The following is a 15,469-nucleotide window of genomic DNA, read 5'->3' as shown; positions in this document are numbered from 1 at the left end:
TCTACGAGAGCTACCGCTCTCCTAGAATGCACGCATACTGCGGAAAATAGCCAGAGTAATCAAGCCCGAAGATCCATTTGTTGTCACTCATACTGAGAAAAATAGAGATAATTATCTAGCTGGCATACTTTCTACTTGATTAAATGTAAAAGTAAAAAGTCAATAACACTACTTTGTTATATGCTCGGAAACGTTTATTGTAATGTTTACGAGTTTTAAAGGGCGCTTTTCCTAAGCTAAGCACCTATAGTCGCTGTTAGTAGAGAGAAATCACAGTAAGCAGATTATATTCAAGCGAGACTTAAATTCTGCGTAATATAATGTTAAAGTAAAATCCCGAAAGGCTATAACCAATATAGAATTTAAAAGAAGGATGCAGAACCATCCCTAGTTTTTATAAGGTTGATTATAATCGTGATTGCTCTGTTTTTGCTGTTGCAGCGACACTTCAGGAGCCCACGGCTGGAAAGTAATAAAGGTTAGTACTATAAATTCTAATTTTTTAGACTTATAATTATAAATCACTTCTTCGTCACAACTGCATGTACACTGTACTTAAAGATATTTGATTAAATACATTGGAACGTACAAAAAAAATACCAAAAAAAAAAAAAATTTAAAGTATATCTGAAATGATGACGGACCTGTACCTGTTCTACAGCATAGTTTTCATAAAAAATTCATATATTTATTCCGATGACAGTTAGATGTACGAAAGTTGTTTGATAAGGGTAAAAATGAGACTGAAATTTCACTTACGCAAGGCTTTTACCATTGAAAATACTATAACAAAGCCATCTTTTGCATATTACATTTTCGTTATACAAATAATGTGAAAAAGAAAATAATAAGGTTTTATAAGATAACTTTACATATATTATAGATAGAGCTCTAATGAAAACCGAACCCACTCTACCGTAATTGAGAAATTAACACGAGATACGTCGTTTGTCATTTATCCCAAGTCGACATCTCTACCTGGTTTCCGTAAAAGTTTCGTGCGAACCATAGCTTAATAGCTTGTAATCGCAATTCTAGCTTAATTTCCTTTAACCGGTAATCTAGCTTAATTTCCTTTAACCGGTAATCTAGCTTAATTTCCTTTAATCGGTAATCTAGTTTAATTACCCGTATTTAATCGGTAATTTATTAAGAGCTTTTTAATTACAATTTCCCTTATGGGCGAATTTCCCCCTGAAATAAATAACATACCAGTTTACATTTCCAAACCAATGAGAGGGTTTTCAAATAGAGAATATCACGAGTAATACGGAAAATTTCCATAATAATTCGTTCTTTAAAAAAATTGTGGATTTGGGATGTTTCGCTAGAAGTAGATTATAAAATTGCAAATACAGACATAATTTATATTTTTATAGTATACTTGAACAACAAAACAAAAACCAGTTGTAAATAAGATATAATTACAACAACTCGCGCGATACGTTATCAAATGTGCATAATGACCAAAATCTTCCTTATGATTCGTTCGTACAACGAAAAGTTTCGGTGAAATGTGTTTGTCAGAAACAGCTTGTTAAATTGCAAATTAGGAAATAATATAGTTTCATATTGCGAAATTCGACAGCATATCGCTCGTGTTTTATTTAAAATATACAGAAAACTACGAGTAATGATCAAAATTTACATAATAATTCGATCTTATAACGAGAAAGTTTCGTGATATTATGATGAATTTGCTACACGCGACTCAACTGGCGCCCGAATCGTTTCCCGCAGCTTGGGCAAGTTAAAATTGATGTGAAGGAAATAAGTAGCCTGTTGCTTTAAAATACAGCGAAAACAAGATTTATTTTTCTGATGCTAAAATTAAACGAATATGGATTGGGTAATCCATGTTGGACGAACGCTTGATATATGTATTTAAAATGTGAACATCTTCTTTTATAAACTCACAGATGACAGTGTGCTCAGATGAAACAGGAGCCAAAATAAATCCGTGAAATCTTTAGTTATAAACGGTTTTAGTTTAAAGCTTAAGGCAAAGAAGAAAAGTGAGGCTAATCACTTGACTTAGGAAAATACCGAAGAAGTAGGAAAAAAGTGAAAACTAAATAAAATCAACAGGTACTGATAATTATTTTCTAAAACTTTGTTGAAAAATCCGAATTGATTATCTATATTTTTTTACTGTAAAAAAGGCAAATTCTCTTCAAATTTAGTGATAGCACAAAAATTATAAGAATATTTTTAATTCTTCGATTATGGCAAACAATTAAAGGAGTCCTTGCGATTTTTTTGGATACAATTTGAGACACAGAAAGGGTTTTATACCACACAATTCCAGCGAAGCGGACCATAATCAACGAATTTATTTTCACACAGAAAATACTGGATAGTTTTGGAAAAATTGCCAACCACTATTGGTTAATTCCACTTCTCGGAGGATAATCATGTAGGAGAGAAGTCAAAAATTGTATAGTTTACAACTATTCCAAACTACTGTAAATTCGTAAGTGCACGGCAAGCTCTCTAGAGACTAAATTTTGTTAACTTGATAGGGTCTGCAAAGGGTTTATTGAAAATTCCAGGCTCGATAAATTTTTAGTTTTATTTAAGTTTCTTAAAAAAATAACCTGGCGGATTCGCCTGTAGTACTTTTTCGTCATCCTCGCAAGCCGAATATATTTGAAAATAAGATTTTGCAATTATTTCCAAGGCGCTCATGTTAAAGCATTACTATATGACAAACCCAGTAGATCAGGCACCTTTAAAGGGAGAGTATAGCGCCTTATTTCAAGTACCATAATTTATTAGGTACGGATCCTGCCATTCATTTTCGCCTTCTGGAGAATGAACTGCAAAATTTTCTCTACATTGCTATCAAACCATTGAATAAAAGGCTGATTTTAGTGAATTTCGAATGAATAGTCGATCGCAACTTAAAATTTTCCTTTCTTCAAAACTATTGTTCATATATTATATTTGACTTTTGTTACGGTGTCAAAGCGAAGCCATTTCACACGATGAGTTACTTTTTTACCAAATAATAGTTCAAGCTATTCTTGCAAAATTTTGTCCGCAACTAGGGTACGGTGTTAATGTTAAGACCTACCTTTGTAAGGAAATTCATTGCTGATTGATGATAGTTGCGCAAAGGCACTTTGTAATGAGCATCGCGTAACCTTAAACCGTCAACTTGAAACAATAATCTAATTTTTTCTTATCAGAAGCAGGCGTATATTTCCGATTTAGAAATTTAAGACCAGTGTAACGTTTTTAGTTAACAAACCGTTACCACTTCTATTACTAAAAGAAACAACTCCCAAGATCCACTATAAATTGTCCCTGGGGAAGGCCGAGGCCGCCGACTCGGGGTTCAATAACTTCAATGTAGCTATCCATATCTCCACCAAACACTAACATTCAACTAAAAAAATTTTAAATTTACGAAAGTAAAGACATTTACTGACTGAAATGAAAAAATATCCGAGATGTCCTAAAGACTGGGCGTGTAATACTTATTTTACACGGCTTATATTTGCGTTTAAATATCGTTTATCCAACGAAAGTATGATTGAAAAAAAAGATAATCTAAGGGCAGTGAAACTTCAATAAGTGTACGGAAAATTTGGGTGAATATCCCCGCGATGCCCAACAATGTCAAAATTATTAAACGTAAACCTTAATTGTGAGTAGCCCCCGATGTGGTTGAATTTAATTTCCTTTTCTTCGGTTAACCCTTACGACATTCTAATGTATCAAACCGTTTCTCCAAACTTCCTTTAAAATTGCGAACAAATTAGCATTTTTCAAGGCAGAATTGGCGTATATTCATGTACCCGAAGGGAATAAAAATGTTTAGTGAGACTTTACTGCGAGAGTGATGGTTTATCGTTACTCACAGCTCGTTATAATGCAAATTATGGTATAATTTCGCTATGTAATGCACACGTATATTTAAAAGCTATCGCGTCACAAGTCAGTAAGCGAAATGCTTTTTCTCAAGTCTCAATTTACTGCGCGTACCAGAAGCGAATAAAACCGTACCCAAATCTAGGGTAAATATAATATTATTCAAAATTTCTTCAATTTTTTCAATTTCTGATCGGAGGTAATTGAAAGACGCGAGATAAGTCCGGCTATCTTGGATTTCCCGTTTGAAAACAGCTTATTTTCATATCTCCCATTTCGTGGGGTAATAAAGTGAGGTAATAAAGTTTTACCAAAATAACGATGTTCTATCATAACTATACTATGAAAATATTCATAGGGTATTCAAACAACTAAGCTTTCCTGTTTCAAGGGCATTTGATTACTCGCAAATAGTATAAGACAATAGGCTTAGACACTTTGAATTTAATAATGAAAATCTATTTTACATTCTTTACACATGTTGTTTGTGAAAGTATTTACAATAATTATAAAGAACATTTCTTTTAAAATATTCATGTCAATCTAACCATAACATTTGGAAAACTCAATCAAGCGCTGTTCTCAATAGACCGAAAAAAACCGCCTGTAAATTGTTTTTCCCTCAGTAGTACTGGATTTTGGAACTGAAGTCAGTTCAGTTCGGTTCTTATAATTCTTGATTTTACTTGAAATCCTAGAACTACGAAGATTTTATTATTTTCAGTTGTCGTCTGCTTAGAGTTCTTGTTATTATCAACAATTTCGCCAAGGCTAAGCAACTTTTTTATTGTTATTTAAGTTGATAATTACCAACCTTATTTCCTCGCCTGATCGTAAAACGTTGAAAAACATATGGCAACACGTGGTTTTTGACCTTGAAGGACAGAATAATGGAGTGGAAACCCCCATACCTGTAGTTGCCTCTGTCTGTACCCCCGGTTAGGTAGGGTCGTACCGGACGAAATGGTAAAGGACGCTCCTATCTTAAAAATAGAAGCTAGTTCTCGAACAAATAAAATGGCGCTACGTGGCAGCACTTAGCAATCGCCTACGGAAAGGGAAGGGTAGGAGCGTGCGCGAAGTACACTGGGAGAGATAAGGTGCCGCAGGTCGCCCATCATCATTTCCAATCCATTCCACCTCCCTTATCCCTGTTTTGGCGGCCAAGTAGTCATAGGGTTATTAGTATAAAACGCTCTACTAAGTTGCCCACATATTCTGACCAATCATGAACGACCACACTTTTGTGCCTCTCGAGACGGTGTGTATTGCGGAATAAACCACTAGTAGGCGAATATTTTTTTCTCTCTATTGCTCATGAAAGCTAAAAACAAAATACTCTTTCCCTTATGCTATACAGTTATAATGAAACAAAAATGCAACCTAACGATTCAATTCCGCAATACTGAACATACTTTGAAATTGGGAACAGCTATTGGCGAAATTAACAATTGTTTTTTTTTTTTCAAGTTTAACAGAAAATGTGCGGAACACTTGCGGCTAACAATACCTGCGTAAGGTTCGCCATAGATCCGGTAATTGTAAAAATTTATCGTATTCGCAATTTATATATATATAATACATTATACAGGTGTATGAAACGGCAACCTTTATGGAAAATCTTGTCTATGGTCCCTATGATGCAGATGTAATTTTGATGCTAAAAATTTTGCTAACGTATACGAAAAATGTCACGTAAGTTTTTATTGTGTAATTCGCGTGTGTAGCGCACCAGTATGCAAACAATCGAGAACTTAATCAAATTTGAAATTCTTGAAAACCAACGATTATTCTACAATAGATCAAATAATTATAAATAAAAAAGAAAATATCCAAAAACTTGTAGAGGAGTACTGCAAAGGCTTTGGGAGAACTCCAACTCCATAGAAAGCCATGGGACTCCCTCATTTTTGGTCGGAGTTGGAGTTGGGTAAATTGATAATTTGGCTTTGGGTGGCACAAATTCATTTCTATGCGAGAGAAAACGAAACTAAAACTGTTTGTTCTTTTAAGTTCGCGAGTCGTAAATATTAAACCAGAAGTCCATTAAATTAGCCCAGGAAGTAACCAATTACAATAGCTGGTATAGCGTACGTCTCTGCTGGGGTAAGAACTCCTATTACCTCCATGGATGGGGGTGAGAGTTTTTCCCCCTTTCCTAACTCTGTTAGAAAAGTCTTTCTTCACGAGAGCGGGGTGTGATTTCTTCAGCCGGTCAACGCTGGATCTCTAAAGGGGCCGGGAAACAGGGTAGATCCGGACCCTCAATATAGCACGTTTGCTTTTAAAAAAATTTAAAAAGGAACGGCCACGGTCGTTAAATACCTTTTTTTCTTCTATTTTTTATAGGTTTATGAAGAGTCATAAAAAACCGATTTGCCTTGACTGTTCCCAAATTCCCATCCCCTCCCCTCTCCTGATGCTATGCTAGAGAGGGCTCGGTTTTTGCAGTGGAAGGGGGGCGTTTTCTAGTCCCGTTACAGATCCAGCGTTCATTTCCAGCCAATAGCTGTTTCTCACCCAATAGGGCAAATTTTGGCGTACGAGTCGCACCTAAACCGGAGAGCTGAGAAAAGTTATCGCGAAGTGGCGAATGTGTCGCCCTTCTTCAGTATTGCTACACAAGAGAGCGGAGTCCCAAACCCCGCTTTTGGTTACTCTCTAGGCTAATTTAATGGACTTCAGATCTTATGTATATTCAAATTTCTCAAATAAATGGAATTTTAATAATTTGAACTTTATAGTGAAATAGTTGAAAATTTGTGAACACGTTTTCAATCGAGAGTTACTTTTAAAAATCATTTTGTTTGCACACCAGTATAGTGTCGGGTAAATTTTAAAACCTTCAAACTTTCTGAAATTGAAATAGGTGGAAATTTATCAGTTTTGACGACACAGTAAGCGCCATCCGACGAACGGAGAAAGATTTCCCACTTACAGAGGGATACGTTTATTCTATGGGAATTTTGGCTGGAGTACGTATAGATCTTATGACATTTCTTAAGGTGGTTATGATAAAATTATTTAGGAAGGCTTGTACAAATGATATAAGTAAGAAATATTTGCAAATACAAAAAAACAAATTCCACGATGAAAGGTATTAGGCCAACCCCTTTCAGTTAATTGCAATTAGAATTGGCCCTATTCAGGAGTCGCTTCTACGAATGTTTTTGCAAATAAAATTTGTAGCGAGTCAAATGATTTATTTGAATCCACACTTTCTCTCCCTCTATTTAAGTAATTTGATTTTTATTTTACACATCACCAGTAATGGTTGAAACTTGGTAGAAAAAAGAGCGCAATGTATACCAATTTGCCTTATTTTACTAATTTTGTACGTAGTTTGAAAGAACCACTACTGTAAAAAATATTCCTGAAAACCTTTTCAGATCTTCGATATATATTTGAAATTATCTACTTTTCATTCGGAAACTAAATTATATCATGACGAATCGTTGCCAATGTCTCAATCAGGCATGGTCATATACAGTATCGGTTCTCACGACGAAGATATAACAACGAGTGAGCCGATGAAACTTCTAACGCTGGACCCAGCCATTTATTTGTATACCATAGTGGCTATTGTGCTGGTATCCTTCGCATATCATTGCATTACTCGAAGGCCAGGGTTGAAAAACCACAAAATTAACTATTCAAAGGCATTTCGGACGGTGTGGATCATCTTGCTTCATATAATTTTAAATTGTTAAGTATTGAAAAATGGTAAACAATTAAAACTAGAGTTCACAGCAGGTTTCTGCTAGAGGAAAAATCGCCAAGAAGAGTCGCTTCTCTAAAAGTAAAAAACTGCTACTAGAGTATCCTTTACAATTTTATAATATTTAGGTTATGTTCATGAAGAAAATATCCTATCGATCAACACTGGAGTGGGGGAATGTAGGACAAAATCCCCTTGGACATAATCCCCCATCAGAGCCAAAAAGGACATAATCCCCTTACATGTGGGACGAAATCCCCCTTATAATACACAGACAAAGAGTTGAGTATCATACGCTCCTATCCATGCGCAAAATTTACCATAATACATGCCAAAATTACATATTAGAAATATTCGCGTCTGTCCACATATTAAACATTCGTACACTACTAGAAGAAATATTACAAACTTAAATGATCAAAAGACACCACCTACTAACAATTCTAAATTAAAAATGGTTTCATATTTGCACATTTTCTCCGTAATTTACGTTATTAATACATAAACGTATTTTTCCCTTGAAACGAATGAAAGTGAACAAACTAAATTTTAAATATCATTTACGCCCATTCACGGATTCGAACCCACCATTCTTCGCTCCGCTGTAATTACACCACCAGATCGCTGAAGGCTTCAGTGCATTACATTATATTGATATTGTATTTTTTACGACCTTTTTGTTTTCACTATGATGGGGGATTATGACCGGGAGAATTTGTCTAGAGAGTGGAGGATTTATTAGTCTTTCCTTCGATGGGGAAAATGATCAGGGGATTTTGTCCAAACAGAGCGACATTTTGCACTTTTTCAATATTGGGGTATACCAGAGTGGAGTATGACAAGCTTATCAGTGGCAGTTTCTAAGGGCCAGTGCTGCACAGATTATATTCTCCTTTACTATAAGTTGTTTTAAAATTTGCGAAAGGGAAGTAGGATAGTTGCGGCATAGGAACAACTAATATAACTGAAATGGTATTTAGAAATGTACTGAGAGTTTAGTTTGACATTTTTATTTTTTTGTTTTCGATGTAAAAGCGATTTTAAACAGCGATAGCTCAAAATCAGTAAAGATTAAGCGCAAAATCAAATATCGCGCCCATCTATCTCAGTTTGATTTTATCGCTCCGCTTTAAAAAATCGCTTGACATCATTCATTTTTCAACGAATGAGAAGGAGCCATACCTTCAATTTTAATTTTACTTCTCCGAGTGACGTATGTCACGGAGAGGTATTACACCGGCCGTGTTTGTCTGTCTGTGTGTCTGTGTGTCTGTCTGTCTGTCGGACCCCACGTGACCGCGTTCGCAGTTTACAAATCGGAGCAAACAAATACCCGATTTCCGGAACGCGTTCGCAGTTCACGGAAATTTGGCCATTCATCTACCAACACCAGTCTTTACTAACTGGCTTCTAAGGACCACAATCTGCTAGTCTTTGTCCATCCCACATGGACACTAGTCTGTACTTGCTAGCTTCCAAGCACAACCATCTTCTGTTCTTCGTCAATTTCACCTTGACACCAGCTTCTATGCACCACCATCTCCTGTTCTTCGTCAATTCCACATAGACACCAGCTTCTATGCACCACCATCTTCTGTTCTTCGTCAATTCCACATTGACACCAGCTTCTGTGCACCACCATCTTCAGGTCTTTGTCCATTCCACATGGACGCCAGTCAGTCCATTCTGGCTTCTTTTCCTTCGTCATCGTTTGGTTTCAAGATATACGCGGCGATCGGCTAGGGTTACGAGAAACCTCTAGCCTCCCAATGGCAGGGCTTCCACCATCGGTTCACGCGAATGCGTTTTTATCTATTATTATAATGGAAACGAATCGTATATATACCCCAAAATTTGAAGAAAGCGGGCAAGAGGTGTACCCTTCACTTTAAACGTCAATATTAGGAAAGTTTCGAAAGATAATAGGAACAACTTTATTTTAAACGATTTAACTATTTTTAAAGTTATTTACTGGCGATTAAAATAATTAATATCATTTATATTTAATTAATTATTTAAGATAAACTTATTTCTTTGAAGTGACACAAGTGAGAGTTTATATAGAACGAGTAATGAAGATTGCATCTGAATCGAAACACTACACGCATATCAAAGTTAATATAAAGCGAGTAGGATGATAAGATCTCTTACAAAACGATAACATTTCCTTTTTGCAGAATATTAAATGTAAATATTTTAAATAATTTTCGGCATTACGATTCTTTTAGTAGTTGTGTAGCTATAAAGCTCTGTTTCATCTCAATATTCCAAGAACCTCTTTTGATATTAACATTTCAAATTTGGTGTTTACTTTTGAATTCAGCTTTACTACATTTATATATAGTGTAAACGCAACTTTTGATTTCACTACATAATAAGGATTTCAATACTTCGTCTCTCTGTAAGTGTTGAAGCGATTGAGCCTATGAAACAAGATACCTTAGAATTGAACTAGAATTGAACTTGTTTCGTGTCCTCTTACAAGAGGTGTTAACGGTTCAGAGTGAGCCGAAAGTTAAATACACACTCAAGTGATAGATATTAGGTCCTCATTAGACTTATGAGAATACACAGGGAAATGTTAAACGATTAATCAATCCTTTACAAATGGTCTTCGCGATATCCCGCCAATTTGAGCTACGTATTTCCGGTTTTCTCATTGGCTTTTCTCATACTGAAAAATCAATGGCAGCCCATTACTGCCCCCATTACTAAGCGACAAAACAACCAATATAAAGCTTACAGCTCCAAAATGGAGGGGATTATGAAAATGCGGAGTCAAATCCCGGAAAACGCTAGCGCCATCTAGACAAAATAAGACGTTAGCTGCTTCCCTCGTTAGAACGTTGATTCCCCCACTATCCGGTTTGCTACTATCTGCCGCTAGAAGGCGAATCAACAAGTATTTTTAAACTTTCTCCATCTGCCATCCGTCCTTCAGTATTAGTTCGTCCATGGTGGACCTGTGTTTGGAAAGTAAATTCGTCTCGACTCGGAGAGGTTTATTTTTGTTTCCAAACTTGTTACCTCTCCGAGTGACGATGACGTCACGAAGAGGTTTTACACTGGACGTGTCTGTGTGTGTGGATGTCTGTCACCGAGTTCGCAGTTGGGAAATCGGGGAAAATGTGTTGGCAATTTCCGGACCGCGTTCGCAGTTTACAGAAATTCGAAAAATTGTACTTCAATACACCATGAACTAGTGTTTCATTTATACCACATACACGCCAATCTATACGGTCCTTCGTTAATACCACATTGACACCAATCTGTATTTATTGGCTTCTAACAGCTCCATCATACACTGGTCTTTTGTCTTTACCACATAGACGCCAATATGCTACATTGGTTTCTACTCCATTATCATCGTTCGGGTTAAGATGTACGCGGCGATCGGCTTAGGCTATGGTTACGAGAAACGTCTAGACTCCCAAAGATAATCTTCTTTTTTCGGAAAGACGCAAATAAAAGATTGTATAGAAGGAATAATGAAGATTGCATCTGAACCGAAACACTATACGCGTATCAAAGTTAATATAAAGCGAGTAGAATGAAAATTTTACAAAACCATCACATTTTCTGTTTACAGAATACTAAATGAAAATATGGTAAATATGTTTCGGCATTACGATTCTTTTCGTAGTTGTGTAGCTATAAAGCTCTGTTTCGGGGCGTACTATTAGCGTCGAAAAGATTAGCATCGAATGAGAATAGCGTCGAAAATTTTATGTTGGAGCAATAGCACCGAATGGAAGTGAATCGAAAATCTTAGCATCGAATAGAATAGTGTCGAAAGGAAAAGCATCGAGGGCGTCAAGCCTGCCATTGGAATAGTGTCGAAAATATTTTATAAAATTAGGATTAATGGCGAAAGGAATATCGTCGAATTTATGTGATTGAGATTAGTATCGAAAAGATTTGTATTTAAGTAAGCCAATACTTGACATTTGCTCATCAATGAAAAATAAGCTTTTACGACCACTCTCCGATTCAATTTTCCAGCGTAAAAATCCCCTCTGTGCAGGGTTTTAGAATACCTTGGGCCAATGTGTACCTCTTTGGTAGGATTTTAACACAACCAACACTTGATTCTGATTAATTAGACCACGGGGAGTTCGACAAAAATTGTGAAAATATTCTAAACCCTACGCAAGTTGGTCAAAAATGTTTTGGAAAATTTGAAAATTGCATATTATTATTGAGACCGTTGACCGCCTAAACGCGTTCTGCACGCAATCTTGAAAAATTACTAGGGGAAAAACATAATAACAAGGGCTCGCGACGGAAATATAGCTATGAAATTTTAAACACCGCTGAAAAATTTACAATTCCTATATCAGGATAGAAAAATATTTTGAAGAAAACTCCACTTTGAAAAGTAAACAATATTTTGGAGAGACGTAATATTATTTCGAAACGTAAATGAAGATAACAATATTTTGGAAAAGGCATAATATTATTCGGAAAACTAACTCAATGTAAACATCCATATTTAGGAAAAGGCATAATATTATTTGGGAAATAAATGAAGATAATCAAAAATATTTTGGAAAAGGCGTAATATTGTTTCGAAATAAATGAAGATAAACCACAATATTTTGGAAAAGGCGTAATATTATTTCGAAATAAATGAAGATAAACCACAATATTTTGGAAAAGGCGTAATATTATTTGGAAATATATGAAGATAAACAACAGTATTTTGGAAAAGGTGTAATATTATTTTGGAAACTAAATAAATGAATATATCAAATTTTTGGAAAAGGTATAACAATATTTGGGAAGTAATTGAAGAGAAACAACATAAAATTTTGGAAAAGGCGTAATATTATTTCAAAACGTACATGAAGATAAACAACAATATTTTGGAAAAGGCGTAACATAATTTGGGAAGCAAATTAAGGTAACCAATATTTTGGAAAAGGCGTAATATTATTAGGGAAATGTATGAAGATAAACAACAATATTTTGCAAAAGGCGTATTATTATTTGGGAAATATATGAAGATAAACAACAATATTTTGGAAAAGGCGTAATATTATTTAGGAAGCTAAATAAATGAAATTATCAAATTTTGGAAAAGGTATAATATTATTTGGGAAATATATGAAGATAAACCACAATATTTTGGAAAAGGCGTAATATTATTTAGGAAACTAAATAAATGAATATATCAAATTTTTGGAAAAGGTATAACAATATTTGGGAAGTAATTGAAGAGAAACAACATAAAATTTTGGAAAAGGCGTAATATTATTTCAAAACGTACATGAAGATAAACAACAATATTTTGGAAAAGGCGTAACATAATTTGGGAAGTAAATTAAGGTAAACAATATTTTGGAAAAGGCGTAATATTATTGGGAAAATATATGAAGATAAACAACAATATTTTGGAAAAGGTGTAATATTATTTTGGAAACTAAATAAATGAAATTATCAAATTTTGGAAAAGGTATAATATTATTTGGGAAATATATGAAGATAAACAACAATATTTTGGAAAAGGCGTAATATTGTTTAGGAAACTAAATAAATGAAAATATCAAATTTTGGAAAAGGTATAATATTATTTAGGAAACTAAATAAATGATAATATCAAATTTTGGAAAAGGTATAATATTATTTTGGAAGTAAATGAAGATCAAAAAAAAATTTGGAAAAGGCGTGATATTATTTCGAAACGTACATGAAGATAAACAACAATATTTTGGAATAGGCGAAACATAATTTGGGAAATAAATTAAGATAAACATCAATATTTTACAAAAGGCATAATATTGTTTGGGAAGTAATTGAAACATTTTTCTGAAATATTTTTCCAAAATAAAATTACACCTTTTTCAAAATTTTCTTGTTTATCTTCATTTACTTTTCGAAATAATATTACGCCTTTGCAAAATTTTGTTGTTTATTTTCATTACCTTTCAAAATATTTTACGCAGGTGTTTAAAATTTCATAGATTTATTTCCGTCGCGAGTCTGTTGTTATTATGTTTACCCCCTAGAATTTTTCAAGATTGTGAGCAGAACGCGTTTAGGCGCTCAGCGGTCTTAATGGTGGTAAGTACATGCAATTTTGAAATTTCAAAACGTTTTTGATCAACTTTCGGCCAGTTTAGAATTTGTTCTCTTCGTTTTTCGAACTCCTCGTGGTCTAATTAATCAGAATGAAGTAAAATCCTACCAATTCTTGGTCTAATTACGTCACTTTTTAAGGTAATTTAGTCAAGCTTTCATTTGTTTAATGAGGACTCAACGTCATTATTGAGAATAAATAACTTGAACCTAACCTCACCTCATCTGAAACTAACCGAACCAAGCCTAACCTCAACCTAACCAAACCTAATAAGCCACTTACCCATCACAAGCTACGTTTCGACTATAATGACGTTCGACATAGTTCCGTGTCGACCGTATTCCGATTTTGTTATTTTCATCCTCATTCCATTCGATACTAATCAAATTTGTCAAAATGTGGTTCGCTGCTAATCCTAAGAAAGCGAATTTTTTCGACTTTAAGGACGTTCGATACAATTCCTTTCGACTCTAGGTTAAATTAGTAAATTGAAGGAGCAACTCTCTATTCGACATTAATCAATTCGATACTATTATGCGACCCCGGTGCCACAGTCCGGGATCGAACCCGGGATCCTCTTGCTGCGAGGCGAAAGCGCTAACCGCCAGGCCACCCCACCTTAAGGGGAACTTAACGGTTCAGATTGAGACGAAAGTTAAATAAACATTTAAATGATAGATAATAGGTCCTTTAATAAAATTATGGAGGAAACACAGTAAAGGATTAGTCACTTTAACCTTCACAAATACACTAGGCAATATTTCGCCAATTTGCGCTATTCATTTCCGGTTGTTCTTATACGCTGATTGACCTCTGTTTAAATTTTTTTTTTGGTTGAAAATGTTAGCATCGCCTACACTCGGACAGGTTTATTTTGGTTTCCCAACTTGTTAGATTCTGCTCTCTGTAAAAGCCAAGGCTTAATAACCATGCCTCCGAAATAAAAATGCTAAATTCCCCGTTCGTCGCGTAACTTATAAGAATCACTCCAATAATAACAGAGTCACTCGGTTTGCTTTAGACGAATTCAACGCTTTATTTATTTCAATCAACTCAACATCTTTTATTTTCAAACTGTTCCTTTATTTCAACTTTTCTTTTGCATGTGTGCAGAACTGTAATAAGTAACTCACGATAAAATAATTAATAACAAATACATTTTTAAAATTATGTGGCAAAAGCCTCTCTTAACCGAAACTTCTATAGTCAACGTTTATATGGGACGAGTAACGAAGATGGCGTATGAAGTCGATACACTGTACACACAGGGCCGTCTTAAGCGCTATATGGGCCCCTGGGCAGTGCAGTATATTGGGCCCCCTAATCCCCTATACAAAACAATAATCGAGAAATAAAACTATTTATTATTTCCTTCAAACTAAAGTCTACAAAATTAACAGTCAACGCAAAGTCAGAAACATTTGCGCACTTTCTTCCTTAAAAATTCCTTTACAATTGGATCGAAGTCGATCATTTCTTGGATCGCCATTACGTAATTCACGTTTGAACACATTTTTTGACCAATATCTTGTCTTGGAATTCTAATGCTTTCTCCATCTGCTTTATACACTCGGCGTGTCTTGGAAAGGTCGCTTCCATGTTTCTGACAAAATGTCGGCCCATTTCGAATCCAGCAATCAACTGAGTTAGGATTACCCATAGCCCTGCATCTGTTTCCTGGAAGGAAGATGTTTTCGTTTCACAATTAAGCACTTCCACTGGTGGAATATCCTCATCTGGATCAGTTGTAGGAACAATTAAGTGATGACTCCACTGCAATGTCGGTTGGAACTGTG

General features: G+C 35.0%; 1 protein-coding gene and 1 long non-coding RNA gene across 6 annotated transcripts in view; both read left to right on the top strand.

Moving 5' to 3' along the window:
* The window catches only part of LOC149679001 (uncharacterized), a 31,006-nt gene continuing 15,537 nt past the window's right edge, over positions 1-15,469 (top strand). For 2 of the 5 annotated variants that reach the window (XM_089836827.1, XM_089836832.1), the window contains exons 1-6: positions 1-294; positions 442-478; positions 5,347-5,411; positions 5,468-5,571; positions 6,746-6,851; positions 7,266-7,581. In XM_089836827.1, the coding sequence (XP_089692953.1) occupies positions 5,358-5,411; positions 5,468-5,571; positions 6,746-6,851; positions 7,266-7,581 (580 nt within the window). In that variant the 5' untranslated portion in view covers positions 1-294; positions 442-478; positions 5,347-5,357. Of the gene's footprint in view, positions 479-5,346; positions 5,412-5,467; positions 5,572-6,745; positions 6,852-7,265; positions 7,582-15,469 lie in introns of all 5 variants that reach the window. The other 3 variants (XM_089836830.1, XM_089836831.1, XM_089836828.1) reach the window with 3 other exon arrangements.
* On the top strand, positions 11,274-13,048 carry LOC149679002 (uncharacterized). The gene is made up of 2 exons (XR_016366192.1): positions 11,274-12,497; positions 12,572-13,048. It is a non-coding gene; the product is annotated as an uncharacterized LOC149679002 (long non-coding RNA).

Source organism: Phalangium opilio, unplaced genomic scaffold (assembly GCF_054372755.1).
Source record: "Phalangium opilio isolate 3A_F unplaced genomic scaffold, DU_Popi_V2 ptg000042l_1, whole genome shotgun sequence".
Classification (NCBI taxonomy): domain Eukaryota; kingdom Metazoa; phylum Arthropoda; class Arachnida; order Opiliones; family Phalangiidae; genus Phalangium; species Phalangium opilio.
This window is presented reverse-complemented; position numbering and strand designations above follow the sequence as displayed.